This window comes from Vigna radiata, chromosome 6, assembly GCF_000741045.1.
Source record: "Vigna radiata var. radiata cultivar VC1973A chromosome 6, Vradiata_ver6, whole genome shotgun sequence".
NCBI classification, from domain to species: domain Eukaryota; kingdom Viridiplantae; phylum Streptophyta; class Magnoliopsida; order Fabales; family Fabaceae; genus Vigna; species Vigna radiata.
Genome location: NC_028356.1, coordinates 32,794,758 through 32,809,483, shown reverse-complemented (window position 1 = coordinate 32,809,483; position 14,726 = coordinate 32,794,758). Strand labels below are relative to the sequence as shown.

General features: G+C 33.8%; 3 protein-coding genes across 3 annotated transcripts; 2 read left to right on the top strand and 1 right to left on the bottom strand.

Annotated features, from left to right (window-relative positions):
- Nucleotides 1–3,776: 3,776 nt before the first annotated feature.
- Nucleotides 3,777–7,474, top strand: LOC106765330 (aspartate--tRNA ligase 2, cytoplasmic). Its single transcript, XM_014649911.2, has 10 exons — nucleotides 3,777–4,393; nucleotides 4,743–4,853; nucleotides 4,957–5,070; nucleotides 5,269–5,559; nucleotides 5,640–5,750; nucleotides 5,878–5,931; nucleotides 6,487–6,566; nucleotides 6,656–6,771; nucleotides 6,941–7,055; nucleotides 7,143–7,474. The coding sequence occupies exons 1-10, from the start codon at nucleotides 3,884–3,886 to the stop codon at nucleotides 7,267–7,269; spliced, it is 1,629 nt and encodes a 542-aa protein (XP_014505397.1). The 5' UTR covers nucleotides 3,777–3,883; the 3' UTR covers nucleotides 7,270–7,474.
- Nucleotides 7,475–8,624: 1,150 nt separating this feature from the next.
- Nucleotides 8,625–11,686, top strand: LOC106763029 (nuclear nucleic acid-binding protein C1D). The gene is made up of 5 exons (XM_014647186.2): nucleotides 8,625–8,924; nucleotides 9,025–9,080; nucleotides 9,224–9,278; nucleotides 9,714–9,928; nucleotides 11,487–11,686. Exons 1-5 carry the CDS (start codon nucleotides 8,693–8,695, stop codon nucleotides 11,493–11,495), a joined length of 567 nt encoding a protein of 188 aa, XP_014502672.1. The 5' UTR covers nucleotides 8,625–8,692; the 3' UTR covers nucleotides 11,496–11,686.
- An 85-nt stretch (nucleotides 11,687–11,771) lies between these two features.
- On the bottom strand, nucleotides 11,772–12,947 carry LOC106763030 (early nodulin-like protein 3). Its single transcript, XM_014647188.2, has 2 exons — nucleotides 12,654–12,947; nucleotides 11,772–12,274 (listed from the first exon to the last, which is right to left on the bottom strand). The coding sequence occupies exons 1-2, from the start codon at nucleotides 12,835–12,837 to the stop codon at nucleotides 11,907–11,909; spliced, it is 552 nt and encodes a 183-aa protein (XP_014502674.1). The 5' UTR covers nucleotides 12,838–12,947; the 3' UTR covers nucleotides 11,772–11,906.
- Between the last annotated feature and the right edge of the window lie 1,779 nt (nucleotides 12,948–14,726).

Here is a 14,726-nt window from a genome sequence, read left to right as displayed (position 1 = left end):
ATGATTCAGTTCAGTTAAATACCAAATCTTTAACAGAAATCTTAACAGAACATGTTAATAATATTTTTTATTTAGAAATTAAATTATTAAACTAAATGCGTGTTTAATTTGTGGTTTAGACATTCAATTGTTAAATTAAGTTTAATTTAAGCACCATACCTTAGAAGTGGTGCTTCAAAACCTGCAAAACGTGCAAGGCAGATTAGGCTCTAAAAGAATACTACTTCCAAAAACATACACTATGAACTAAGTTGCTTTGGAAGAGATACCAATGCATTTAGAATATGCACCAAGTTAACTAATTATTGCCATACAGCTACAAGCTGCTTCAGTCGAAATCAAAACATAAATGATATACAATGTCACCTAACGGACCTATGGCATAAAAAAGGAAACAACTTTGACCAAATACACACCCAACGTCGACATAAGAGAAATTTAGAAGTCACGATATTAACCCGACCAAATCCCTCAACGTCCACACAGATTGCTCACCACTTTTCAACGCCTTAGATAAATGGACATACCGAGAACAACTTCAAAGAAACAGGAATACCTTAAATGGATCGAGACAGAGCTTTAGAGAAAATGGAAAACCTAAAATGGAGAGAGATAAATCATTCGAAGGACAAAGTCAGATTAAAACGATTGAGGGTATTTTCGGAATAACACAAAATCACCTTTTTCACATCAGTTTTTTAATTGAAAAAAAAATTAAATTTAACAAATAGAATGATGACGCGTGGCGTTGACAAATCGTTGTCAAGATATCGGTTTCCATTATTTATACAACTATAGACTTCAATTATATAAATACCACAATAGACTTTGGTTGTCAAATTATGTATATAATTATAGTCTTCAATTATAAATACTAGAATAAACTTTGATTGTCCAAAGAACCGAAACATATAATTGAATAAGCTTTGGTTCTTTAGTATTAAAGCCTATTCCTTTATATTTCTTTTTTATAAATTTTTATTATTTTAGGTTTTGATTTTAAAAAGAATTGAAGCCTAATTGAAATCAAAAGACTCATTTTTAAAGACAACATCCTCAAGTAGTATTATCCTACAATCATTGCATTAATTATTGTTAGCAATAATAACTAAGTTGGCACAAATTGAGTATATTGCATTCAACTAACCTTCATGTATAAGCAATGGATCCTCTTAAATAAGCGCATAATTAGATGTTATTCAATTCCTTTCCACTCACATAATACATATGTGAATTTAATATCAAAATCATAAACTGCAAATCTTTTACATAAGTGTCATCTATGACACCTAAACAATCTTATAGACTTAAAAAATGGTCATAAGATTATGAAGTAATACATTATGCACGTCAACTTACACTATAGTTTGCATAATATTATCTTAGTTTAATCATTTAGATTGTCCCAATTTACGTAGGATTTTCTCAATTAGGTCCAGTATTTTAAAACATCTCAATTAAGTCCATGATTTTAAAAAATTGAATCAATTAAGGATTTACCGTTAATTTGGATAGATGACGTTAAAATTGTGTGTGTGGCACGGTGACTTGGGTGAGGTGTCAGAGTAATATTCTTATAAAATTATATCACCATCACCTTGATAAAGTAATGAAAATTCAAATGCAGTTCTCTTTGCTGAACAATAGAAAAACAAAAAGCACATGTATTCTCTTCTTCCTCCCTTTCTCACTGTAAGAACAAAAACATGGTCACTCTCACAGACTCCAAAGCGTGAACCTTCTGAATCCTCTTTCTCTCATCGTTTTCCCTTCCAACTATTGATGTTTGTTAGAAGTAGTAATTTGTTAGTTTTGTTTGGTTATTCCCCTTTCCCCTCTTTTTTGGATCCTTTTCTCTCTTTGGTGCTGCAATGGTTGAGGAAGCCATGGCCTTAATTGTCCTGCATCTTGAAGATGAAGAATCCGAAATACGGTTATAAGTGAAAAAGGCATTTGCATTCTCTATGGCAATCGAAGCCCCTCATAATGAACGACATAGTTCTTCCTATTGTTTTCCGAGACAGTGTTTCTGTGCAATGCGCCTAAAGGACATGTACCAGCAATGCTCGCCATCTGTTTCTCTCTCTTTTTCTCTTTGGATGTTGAGTTTTAAAGTAAAGGAAAGAACTTTGGATTGTCAGGGGGAGAAAGAGCAAATGGATAAGAAAAAAAATTAAAATAAAACAAAAGAAGCACCAGTGACGAGGATGACACATTCATCACCGCGCACCTTGCAACCTTGTGTGGACCACCGTCGTGCGCAATCTCAGCAACATATACCCCGGGACCCATCTCCCTGAGAAGCTTGTCTATGACATTCGCAAGCACTATGACTCCCTGCCTCTCAGCACCCACCTGCATCGCATAAAAACAACCTCCACCAACTCCACAGGCTCCACCAACACCAATTGCTGTCTTCCAATTTAGGGTTTTAAATCCCTTCTGATTTTCCAATTTTTCCCAAATTATTTCCTTTTATCTACAACGTTCCAGAGTTCACACTTTTTATTTCTTAAGAAATGTTTTACTTAAATGTTTTCTTTTGTATCAATTAATTTCAATTAAATTTAATTCCAAAATGAGAGAAAACCAACTCAGTTCACTATATATTGTCACCTCAGCCAAGTCACTGTGCCACGCACACACAATTTTAACACTGTCTATCTAAATTAACGACAAGTCCTTAATTAATTTAATTTTTTAAAACCAAAAACTTAATCGAGACATTTTAAAATAGTAGGACTTAATTGAAAAAACCTTACATGAATAAAGATAATTTAAATGATTAAACGTATTATTAAGTACGGGAAAAATTGAATTTTGTTTAGAACATGAAGTTGAACATCGATCTAGATGGTTGAATGAAGAATTTTTTTCTCCAACATCAAAATTACATTCAATATATTATGAAAATGTCAAAAAAAAAACATTTTTATCGAACAGAAAAAAAATTAACAATTCAATTATTAACGTTATTATCTAATGATATGAAGAAATTTAATAACTTATTCCTTAAGAATATATTGAAATCTATCATTTACCAATCTAATTGCTGTTAATCGATGACATAAGTTAATAAATGCTTTTAGTCCTATCCAATAATGTTGTGACATTGATTTGTGTACACCAAGTAAGACATTAACTCTGACGAATGAAGTTTTTTTTATACAAACTCTAAAATATTTCTACACAACTATTAAATGCATAAACAACTATGCAAAGGATTATAAGTGTTGAATTTGATTAAAATCACCACTAATAACATCAGCCTACTTATCAATATCTTTATAAAGAGAACACACCGACTAATTGCTCTTATATGCCATGTCAAAAATTCTTTTAAAAAAGCACTTCTATTATTTAATTATTTTTTATTCGTTATATTTTCCTTCATCTCAATATCTATTATAAATTTACAGTTCACTTATTTATAACAAAAATAAATAAAAAATAAATCACTCAAAAGAATTAAATTGATAGTTTTTCAACATATTTTTTGTTTACATAAATCTTAGAAAGGAAACAAATAATCATTTTTATATTGAGTACAAAAAGTAATTTTTGATGTTGTGGTTAGGTTTTATTAATTAGTTTTTGATAAAAGAAAAACCTAGCCAACAGAGATTGACTAAAAAAATAATTTAGAAAAAGAAAAAGAAAATAATAGAGCGAGACATTGTTTTATAAACTGTTACAAAGACGAAGGAAAGTATGAAGCCTGCGTGCCAATACCACGGATTTGCATTTCCATTTTCAAATTAGATAAATATATATATATTCTCTTCCTCTGTTAAAAAAACCACAAACCTAACAATTTTATTTCATCGCCTCAACATTTTAATCTTATAACTAAGTCTTTAGTAAACCCAAGCACACCAAAACGATGTCGTCTTCCGAGTCCCAAGACCCGGCCGCCGCTGCATCGGAGGCTCAGATTAGCAAAAAGGCAGCCAAGAAGGAGGCCGCCAAGCAGGACAAGCTTCGTCGCCGCCAGGAAATCGCCGCCGCGTCCGCCGCCACTGCAAATCTGTCCGTCGACGAGGCTGACCCCCTCGCTGCCAACTACGGCGATGTGCCGCTCGTCGAGCTGCAGTCCAAGACGCCCACCGATGTTGGCGAGTGGACCCGCGTGGAGGCGCTCGGCCCTGCGCTGGAGAACAAGACGGTGGTTATCCGAGGGAGGGCACAGACTATTCGACCGGTCGGGAAGAAGATGGCATTCTTGGTCATAAGAGAGCACGGCTATACGGTTCAGTGTCTGGTGCAGGCGCAGCCCGATACGGTGAGCCCGCAGATGGTGAAGTTCGCCGCCGCGCTCAACCGCGAATCCATTGTCGATGTCGAAGGCGTTGTTTCGATTCCCGCCGCTCCCATCAAAGGCGCAACGCAGCAGGTTTGTCTAGTTATTAGGGTTTGTAAAATCTGTAGGTTATGTTGGTTCCTCTTCGATTCAATGCTCTCTGTAGTGGCAGGTGTACAGAGACTCTGAAGACACGCATTTTTTTTTAGTATGAAAAATGAAAAATATTGAATAGTGTTTTTCGGTATATAATGTTATAATTCTGTTTATTTGAAGATTTGGTACATTTAAGATTAGTGGTTAGATTTGAAGATTGTGATTGGTAATTGAAAATATTGTTATTTGAAGATACGTATTTCATGTTTGCTTTTTTTTTTGTAAGTTTAAAATTAATGGTTGAATTTGGAGTTTGTGGTGTTTATGGTTTGGTTTGTTCGTGCAGGTGGAAATTCAAGTGAGGAAGTTGTATTGTATCAGTAGGGCTGTGCCTACTCTGCCGATCAATCTTGAGGATGCTGCTCGGAGTGAGGTTGAAATTGAGAAGGCTCTTCAGGTTCTCTTTAGTAAAGATGTTTCCTGTTTGTGTCTCTGATTTTGTTTGAGGAATGCGTTGTCATTGTTTCGGTCTTGCTTTATGTGCTTGTTAATGGCTGCAGGCTGGTGAGCAACTTGTTCGGGTTAATCAGGACACACGGTTGAACTTCAGAGTGCTTGACGTGCGAACACCTGCTAATCAAGGAATTTTCCGTGTTCAGTCTCACGTTGCTAATGTATTAATTTAGTTTTTGTATCTCCAATGATATTCTTAAGACTTTATATTTATTTTAGCTATTACCGGGGTCTTCAATTTTATGTTTATTGAAACAAAAATTGCATACTGATTACCGAGACTCTCACTTAAGCTATGCAATTGTAGTTGGACTTTGAGCCGAATGGTTTGATTAACTTTTAATTGCTTAATTGTGCAGGCATTTAGACAGTTCTTATTATCTGAAGGTTTTTGTGAAATCCACACTCCAAAGTTGATTGCTGGATCTAGTGAGGGTGGAGCTTCTGTTTTCAGACTTGACTACAAAGGCCAACCTGCATGCCTGGCCCAGTCACCTCAGCTTCACAAGCAAATGTCTATATGTGGAGATTTTGGGCGTGTTTTTGAGATTGGTCCTGTATTTAGAGCAGAAGATTCCTACACTCACAGGCATCTGTGTGAGTTTACAGGTCTTGATGTTGAAATGGAGATTAAGAAGCATTATTTTGAGGTATCTTTGGCTTGTTGGCAAATTTGATGAAACATTTGAGGGACTAGAATGATTTGCTGATGATTTGAGTTTCTTGGCAGGTTATGGATGTAGTTGATAGATTATTTGTTGCAATGTTTGACAGTTTGAACCAACATTGTAAGAAAGATCTCGAAGCTGTGGGGTCTCAGTACCCGTTTGAACCTTTAAAGGTGGTTGGTTATTTTGTATTATCATAAATATCTTATGTAGTCGATTGTTATGTAGTGTGCAATGTGAGATGTAAATAGATATTGTGCTACTTGTTTCTGATCTGACAATAGCCCTGCGAATGTGCAGTATCTGCGGAATACACTACGCTTAACATATGAAGAAGGGATTCAGATGCTCAAGGTATGTTTGAAATTTCTAACTTAAACTAGCAAGTGGTATATAAAAGAAGTGGATAGGATGATGGTGATGCCTGAATCTTACATTTTTATTCTATTGTCTATTTCATAACACCTACAGAAGAAGGGAAGGGGTGTTTAAAGTGCTACTTTAAGTATATCTCTCACATTTTAATACGTATATCAGTGCACAAACAATTCGCAAAAGTCATGCAATTCAATATTTGAAAATTAAAATAATGTTTAACCTCAATTCTAAAATTATATTATAAATAAATGTCACTTTTTCATTACCAGTTGAAATTCTATTTAGTTCAAAATAATTGCTAGGAACACACTCTCTATCACTATCTACTAGTTGCCAAAATTGGTTGAAAATTACTAGTTTTGATGGGTCCTACTTCCCATTTAATGACCCCTGTTGATTTAGAAGGGAGATCCACCAAAAACTGAGTTGTGATGGTTAGATTTCAGTCACGTTGAACGTAACTACAACCCAAACTTGAATTAAGCTGTAGAATAGTGGGAGTTTTCAGTCTGCTTGTTTTGCTATGCGCAGGATGTTGGAGTAGAAATTGAACCTTTTGGTGACTTGAATACTGAAGCGGAAAGGAAATTGGGTCAACTAGTCTTGGAGAAGTAAGTCCTTTTCTTGCCTTTTTTTACCACTAAATATTATCTTTTAATGTGACCTGTTATTTAAGCTAGTTTTCTGCTACTGTATGTAGGTATGGCACAGAGTTCTATATCCTTCATCGATATCCGTTGGCTGTAAGACCATTTTATACGATGCCTTGCTATGACAATCCATCATACAGCAACTCGTTTGATGTCTTTATTCGAGGTAGGCAAGGATTTTTATTTTTTTTTTCATAAATTGCATTGGCATGACAATCTTGTCCAACTGATTTAGTATGTCTGGTTTAATTGTCATGCTTCTTTATATATATATATATGGCTGTGGTTTCTGTTCCTGTTCTAATTTGAATTACTATGGGTTCCTTGTTCCTTAGGTGAGGAGATAATTTCAGGAGCTCAGCGTGTTCATGTACCAGAATTTTTGGAACAACGTGCAGCAGCTTGCGGCATTGATGTCAAGACAATATCTACATACATTGATTCTTTCAGGTATTATTTTTCTCCTCTTACTCTTTTCTCATATTATGTAAAAAATTGTTTATCAAAAACCAATTGCTTGATTTTGATAATTTCCAGATATGGTGCACCGCCACATGGTGGCTTCGGAGTAGGGTTGGAACGTGTTGTGATGCTCTTCTGTGGCTTGAATAACATTCGCAAAACATCGCTTTTCCCTCGTGACCCACTTAGGATTGCTCCATGATAATGTTATGTCAAGCATTCAGTCTTTCAGTTTCTTTTTCTTTTTTTTTTATGTTTAATCCTGAAACATTATTTAAAATCGCAGTTTTGGAGCTGATATTTAATTTTATCATGATAAAATGTTTTGACATGCTGTAACTGTCATTGTGTATTGAATTGACCCAGTTTTATAAAGTCCATCTATCGTAAATTTTGGTTTCTCACAACAGAAGCATTAAATTTATAAAGCTGGCTGCAATTGTGTTCAAATCATGATTTAATATTTCTTTAACTCGTGACAGGAAGTAGTTGAAATTGAGTAGCTAAATCTACTAAGGGAAATGACTGATGAAAGTTATTGACAGTGCATAAATCCAAATGCAAAACTAAGTGAAACAAAATTGCAAAATAATATCTTTACCATTTCTAATAATCTCTCCCGACCTCGAAAACTATTTGTCAATGTATTTTAAGATTTTTTTTTTTTAATTTCACTTGAACTTTGTATAAAATTCATTAAAAGTATAAAATTTGAGTCAATTTAGTAATAAATCGAGATTCAGTATTTTTAGTAAATAGTGGAGCTTAATTAAAAAAAGTATTTTAAATAATCAAACTTGCAGTATTTTAATATTAACCGGACATCAAAATTTTATTCTTATATTTTATTATTTTATATTGTCACATTTTAAAGAAGTATTTCTTATTTGATTACTATTAGAGTTAAAATTTCAATTTGTGTTTTATTGAAAAACTATTATAACCCTTATCTACATCGAACTTTATTTAACTGAGCATTAACAAGAATTACTTTTATAATTTAAAAAAAACTATAATATAAAAATAAAAATAATAGATATTAAAAATTAATAAACACAACTTAAAAAATTAAGTTAATGCAACATTTCATAGTATTCATCATTTCTTCTACTTACTTTACCTTTTTCATTTGAAAGCTGGATTTTATATTTTTTTTATCTAGCCCAAGAATTCATTATTTTTATTTTAGGTGTCTTCTACTCTATTTTTTTTTTTCATTTTTGATTTAAACCAAAGATAAATTCATTCATATTTGAAATCGGACACAATTTAACTAAAACAAAAAACAATAGTTTGGTAATCTCTGAGAAAGAAAGAAAGAAAATACGCCTCTTGTTGTTTTGATAGGTCTCACCTTATTAACCAGACAACATATTGGTTAATTCAAATTTAATTTGTAGAATTCCTCAAAAATTAATCTTTTATTAGACTACCCTTTTAGTTGAAAAGTTTAAATTGAATCTTAATCTTGTTATCTAATCCACTACATTTGAAAGCAATTATATCAAGTATACCTTAGAAAAACAAATTCAATCTTGAAAAAAAAATTATATATGCAGAGTTAACTACATTAGATTAACCTTTGTATCTCATTTTGTTTCTTCTGTGATTGCATGAGTAGATGAATGGTTGAAGAGGACAAAAAAATGGTGAAAGGAAGCGAAATTGATGGCATAGAAGTACCAGAAGCAGTGATGGAGACTCTGAACCGAACCTCCGGAAGCCTTCAACAGCTGGAGACTGAGTTACCCCAATTCCTCGCTCTATCTGATCCTGACCTTCTCGCTCAACTGCCATTTCTCCAACGCGCCCACTCACTTTTCTCACTCGCCAAACTCACTTCCACCCTCTTCTCATGTCTGCTTTTTTTCTCCCCTTAAAACAATAATCGCACACCCCTTTCTGTTAATATACTTATTTCTCTTCAATTCAATTTCTTTTTCATTTTCGTATTCAGTGAAGTTGAGGTGCAGAGGAGTTAACCCAAATGATCATCCTGTGAAATCCGAGCTTGTGAGTCTTTTTCTTTCTAATTTCTCTTCTGGACATGTTTTAAATTGTCTTGCATGGTGTTTTAGTTGTTCAAGTTTCGGCCTTTGGTGATTTGTGTTGTGCTGCGTTGCTTGATTTATGATTTTGCTTTTTTGTTCCTCCAGGACAAGTTAAAGGTGTTGGAGAAGAAACTGGATCGACTTCGGCGGTTGAGTGAAGGTACCTCACTTGGTTTTTCCCAATTTGTTGAGTTTTCATCTTGAGAATGAGTTATCCATGCTGCATTGATTTGAGAATAGCAATTTGGGGTTTTAAGGTTTCGATATCAAGGTTGCTTATTTTCTTTGTTCCAGTTGTCTGATTTTAGAATTTGGTTGTATTAACTTCGAGGGGATAATTGACTGAAACAAACAGGGTTACACATTTGACAATTTAGATTTGAGTCTTGCTGATATTCTGAGTGTGGAGACTTTTCCTGTGTCGGAATGAGGCATCATCCCCTTAATTTTTTTGTACATATAAAAAAAATGATTGCACTGGAGGATGTGGTTTTTGAATAGTCTCCTTCTTAACACTCCTTATGTCGCCTTGCATGTGTGAGTCTTTCATTTTGAATCTCATGTCTGTCTGTGAAAAACTGGTTGTTTCTTGCAGCACAGGAGCAAGACATTAGGAACATAGATGGAGAGGAGGGACTAGAGATGAACTATGAGGAGCAGGCTGGTAAAAAGAGGAAGTATCCATCTTCTGAAGAGCCATCTATTCAAATTGATGATATGGAGTCCTTGGAGAAAGTAAAGGAGGAACATCTTGGTTATAACAGTGGAAATGCTAAGGGAATAGTAATTGACATTTCAGATGATGATGAGGTACCTGAACCTTAGTTTTCCCAAATTCTTGCAGCTTCTATGATGTCCTTGTTTACCATGCAACTTTGTTGTCTCTCTAATTTTATATATTTAAATGGAGTAACTGCATTGTGATTTATAATGGCTGTTAAGAATTTACTTTCTGTCATTAGAATAAGGAATTTTGAACCAACACACATATTAGGGGGTTTGGGGATGTTCGCAGATGCACTGCTGATACACTAAATTTTAACCAGCAGCTTGAAATATTTGTTTGTTGCAGTAAATTATTGGAGTGACCTTATACTTTTACTGATATTTAATGGTTGGAGTTCGATATTTAGTTTTTCAAATGTCTTCATATGTGTAGATCATTCTCATAAGTAAACTTTTTGCAAGTTAAAAATTGGTAATATCAATTTTAAAACGTACCAGTTCACAGAAATACGGGGTAAGTTGGAATGCATGTTATTAATTTTGTCCGAACTGTTAGTAGTGTAACTGATGCAACATGTGTCTATTTTTGCTCAAGTTGCATTGTATAGTTCAACTTTTAAACGTTATTGGAAGTTTTATGCAGAATAGTAACCTAATACAATCTTACAAGTAATCATACATAAAAACATCTATCCTCTAAAAGTACTAACAACGTCCAAGGTGGACTCATTTCGTAATCTTGTACTTTTTGAATTAGAGCAACGGATTCAAAATCATAGATTATATGATATTTGAATGTGGAAGCAGAATAAAATTTCAACATTTTAAAATGTATTTGAAACCAGTCATTATGTTATATTTGGTAAAATAGTTTCCTCTGTAATTGCGACTAGAATTTTATTCCCTATATATATATATATATATATATATATATATATATATATATATATATATATATATATATTCGAAGATTCTTCTGTGACTTACAACTTCGAGTAATTAATGTGACTGATGGAAATATGATTCCTGGTACGTATATATGAAGGCCCCTATTCCCTGGCTGGTTTTTAAGCGAATTGGTATGTGTGAGTGTGACACATTTAACTTTAGTTTGTTTCTGTTTGCATATGAAGAAAAGAAAGTATTTTATTTTTATTCATTAGTAATCTAAGTATTCATATACCAGTAAACTAAACTGCAACAAATGAAAGTGTGAATTTCATTCCGGTAAAAGACAAATCCTTATGAATTCATTCATAGAAGACATTTCTTTGATGATAAGTAATTGTTCGTTAGGGAGTGAAATTTGAGTAATTAGGGGTGAAAATTAGGTGCATCTTTAGGTAAGCCCTTGGTTTTTTTGAGAATCATTAAGTTTAGGGGATCCAATCCTCATGTAATGCGAGTAAAATAATAAATCAAAACTAGAAAGTGTGAAAATGATATGTGTACATTATGAAGTTGTATGACTGAAATTCACTATTCAAAGTTGTCAAACTTTAAGACTTGTATTGTATGACTTATGAATTCAACTTGTAAACTTGTCAAAGTTTAATTAAAATGAAATATAACAATAATATTAAAGGAGTTTGACAAACTTGCTTATCTTAATTACTATCATGACTTTGCCTTATTTCTGCAGTTTATGTGAATAAAGGCTGTGTTTCTGGGAGACTTTTGGATTGGTGACAAGTGACTGAGGAATGCTAATTTTCAAATTTCGACTATCACAATGTCCTTTCACTAGCATCTACTCCAGATTGAAATGCTCGAATTTAAAGTTGGATTTATGATTTCGAATATGCTGCTTCACAGAAATTTTGATATAGACATTTTTTTAATAAAGTTCACTTGTTCTCAACCTCTATTCTATTTTTGTGCCACGTCATTTTGTATGTGCAACGTCATTTTGAATGGGCATATAATCTAAATTTAAAAAATTAATCATATATTTCCTGCAAAAAAACAAATGACAATCACCTCACTGTGACTGTCTCATCCCACACAGAGACACACCGAGTAACACAAACACAACGTACAAATAAAGAACTGAAGCTATTTTTTACATAAAAAGTCCCCACATAGCAACCAGAGCCACCATGACAATGCCCCCATGCAAAGCATTGGCACTGCTAGTAGGCGCAACAGCAGGACCTTCAAACTCAGCAAAAGAAGGTGCAGGAGCAGGTGCTGGTGAAGAAACAATGCCACTGGACCTTCCCCTTGGAGTCAAAACCACCACCACAAGCTTCTGACCCTTCTCACAGTGACCCTTTGCCCCACTGATGAAGTAGAATGGCCCAGGACGGTCAAGCTTCACCTTCGTCGTTCCATCACTGTACACCTTTATAGGGTTTGAGATGCTGCAGTTTACATACTCCTCTCTGCTCACTTGCAAAACTGAGTCTTTCCCACCATCGTATTTCCAAACTGACCACACAAAATTTTCAAATTTTTATCAATGTGTCAGAAGATTAGGAATTCCCCACATTACCAAGCAAATTCAAAAGCTATTTGATTAAATTTACTTCTATCATAAGAACCCACAAATCATACCCTGTTTTGATTCAAAAGAAAGAAAACAAAAGGATATTTTTTAAAAGAAGTTTAATGCCATGATTAATTTTATTGAAAAATTACAAAACTTGGAGAACCTTAGTATAGTATTTTTCTAAATTAAGAACATGCAACAGAAAATGTTTAAAATTTGAGCTATGTGCTGTAAACATACCAAGGTAAAAATAGCATCAAGATCATTAAAAACTAAAAAAGGAAAAGGTTTGGGAAATGAAAGCTAGCAAGTAGTTACCAAGAAAGTCGCCAACTTGGAAACGAGACCTTTCGGCCCATTGGTTAAGTGCGTCTGATTCAGAAGCTGGAACCCTCCAAGCATCAGTCTTACCTCCTACCAGTATTTCCCTAGCTACAGAGAGACCGAAGAGGAGGAAGAAGGTAAGCAAAAGAGATGAAGAAACTGAAGAAAAAACAGCCATGATTTCTTATTACTATTCCCTTGGAGTCTCAGAGTTAGAGAGAAAGAAAGGAAGAGAATAAGAAAGATGGTGACTATGGAATGAGAGTGTTGGATTGAAGCAGAAGAACCTTTGAGTGTGTCGTATTTATGGTTGCGGAGAGCAGCAACTAGCCGTTTAGTGACATTGGGAAGAAGAATGACGTGGGGTCCACTAAATTTTGTTTTATGTTGTGACGTGTTTGGGTGCCCTCTGAATAGTAACGGTCAAAAGCACTTATTGTGATAAAATTAATTGGAATTTTGGAAGGTAGTGCAGGGTGTCTGTGCTCTGCATGGGATCTCAGTGGTTAAATTGTGAGGAAGGGAATACGAATCACTCTTCTTCTGAAAATGGAGGATTCAAACGGTGAATTCTGTTTCAGAACACAGCCTGTTAATAACATTAATTTTATAATGATTTAATTAAGGGTTAAATATGTTTTTAGTTCTTATGTTTTGGAGCGATTTTGGTTTTAGTTCATTTTTAAATTAAGGTACAATTTAGTCCTTCAACTTTAAAAAATTATGGTTTTAGTTTTTTTTATCAATTTTTTTTAACTTTATTTGTTGTTTCAAATGCGTTTCTCAGTTAACATTAAAGCAAAAATGTGTCAAACAGTGTAAACAATTCAAATGCTATAATGAAACGTGCTTGAAACAACAAATAATATTAAAAAAATTTGCTAAAAATGACTAAAACCAGAGTTTTCTAAAGTTGAAGGACTAAATTGTACCTTAGTTTGAAAATGGACTAAAACCAAAATCGTCCCAAAGTATAGGGACTAAAAACATATTTAACCCTTTAATTAATAATTTAGTTTTTATAAGTTTATAATTTATTTTTGTTGGAATGATTACTAAGTTTATTTATGATTAGTGAAATCAGAAAGACTAAAGTAATGTGTTATCTCTATTTATTATATTTAGTTGTCTAGGAGAATCTTTACCTTTTTATTGTATCATATTTTCATCCATATAAATAGTAGAACATGATAAGGGTTGAATAAGTCTTTTAAAATTATATTTATCTCTTTTTAATCTTAAGTCGGTATCAGAATGGGTTGATCATGCTTTGTTTCGTGATTCGTTTTATTTGTTGGCATTAGTCATCGTTGTCTGCGATTGTCCAACTTTGTTTATTGTTATATATGATTGTTAAGCTCATTTTGTTGTTGTCCACCTTTATTTATTGTTGTTGATCGCCTTTTGAAACTGTCCAACATTGTCAACCGCTGTTCTCTGCAGTTTGTTGTTATTTCTTGTCACAGTTTCATCCAACAACCACCAGATCTGGATCGTCAAGCGATGATCAACCCCCCAAGGGACAATTAACTGCCACATGCACCATCAGAACGTCACAACACCACCTTCATAGTTATCACCAAACCCCTCTCTTTGTCTTGACCCTCGAAACTTCATTTCAATGAAGTCCATAAGCTACCCTTGTGGAAGTCACCTTAGGGTTTTCATTTTATGTTGTTGTTTTAGCATATCCTTATTGTTTTTTGTTCTCTAGATCAAAATTGGCTACTGAAAGTGTTATTTCATTATTTGAAAGTCCCTTCATTACTTTTGGGAAGGTAAATGGGAAAAATTATTTACCTTGGTTTGCTTTCGTCGAAACGTGATTTCTTGACCAAGAATATCAAGACCATCTTGAGCAAGATCGAAGCCATATGCCTACTGAAAAAGTTGAAGTTGGAAACAAGCAGATTTCCAATTGTATCCTGTTATGACAATTATGACCCTTAGAGCTTTCAAAATATTTCATTCTTTTTTGAAGAAAGTTCAAAACATTTATACGAATGATATCTAACGCCTTTATAATACAACAAACAAGTTTGCCTCTCTCAAAATGACAAACCATGA

What these genes read in the sequence shown, in the direction of transcription:
- LOC106765330 (XM_014649911.2), top strand. Translation starts at nt 3,884, where the DNA reads ATGTCGTCTTCCGAGTCCCAAGACCCGGCCGCCGCTGCATCGGAGGCT. An exon ending in AAGGGATTCAGATGCTCAAG is followed by an intron (nt 5,932 to 6,486) that starts GTATGTTTGAAA and finishes TGCTATGCGCAG; the next exon opens with GATGTTGGAGTAGAAATTGA. An exon ending in ACATACATTGATTCTTTCAG is followed by an intron (nt 7,056 to 7,142) that starts GTATTATTTTTC and finishes GATAATTTCCAG; the next exon opens with ATATGGTGCACCGCCACATG.
- LOC106763029 (XM_014647186.2), top strand. Translation starts at nt 8,693, where the DNA reads ATGGTTGAAGAGGACAAAAAAATGGTGAAAGGAAGCGAAATTGATGGC. An exon ending in CACTTCCACCCTCTTCTCAT is followed by an intron (nt 8,925 to 9,024) that starts GTCTGCTTTTTT and finishes TTTCGTATTCAG; the next exon opens with TGAAGTTGAGGTGCAGAGGA. An exon ending in ACTTCGGCGGTTGAGTGAAG is followed by an intron (nt 9,279 to 9,713) that starts GTACCTCACTTG and finishes TGTTTCTTGCAG; the next exon opens with CACAGGAGCAAGACATTAGG.
- LOC106763030 (XM_014647188.2), bottom strand. Translation starts at nt 12,837, where the DNA reads ATGGCTGTTTTTTCTTCAGTTTCTTCATCTCTTTTGCTTACCTTCTTC. An exon ending in CCAAGTTGGCGACTTTCTTG is followed by an intron (nt 12,275 to 12,653) that starts GTAACTACTTGC and finishes TTGTGTGGTCAG; the next exon opens with TTTGGAAATACGATGGTGGG.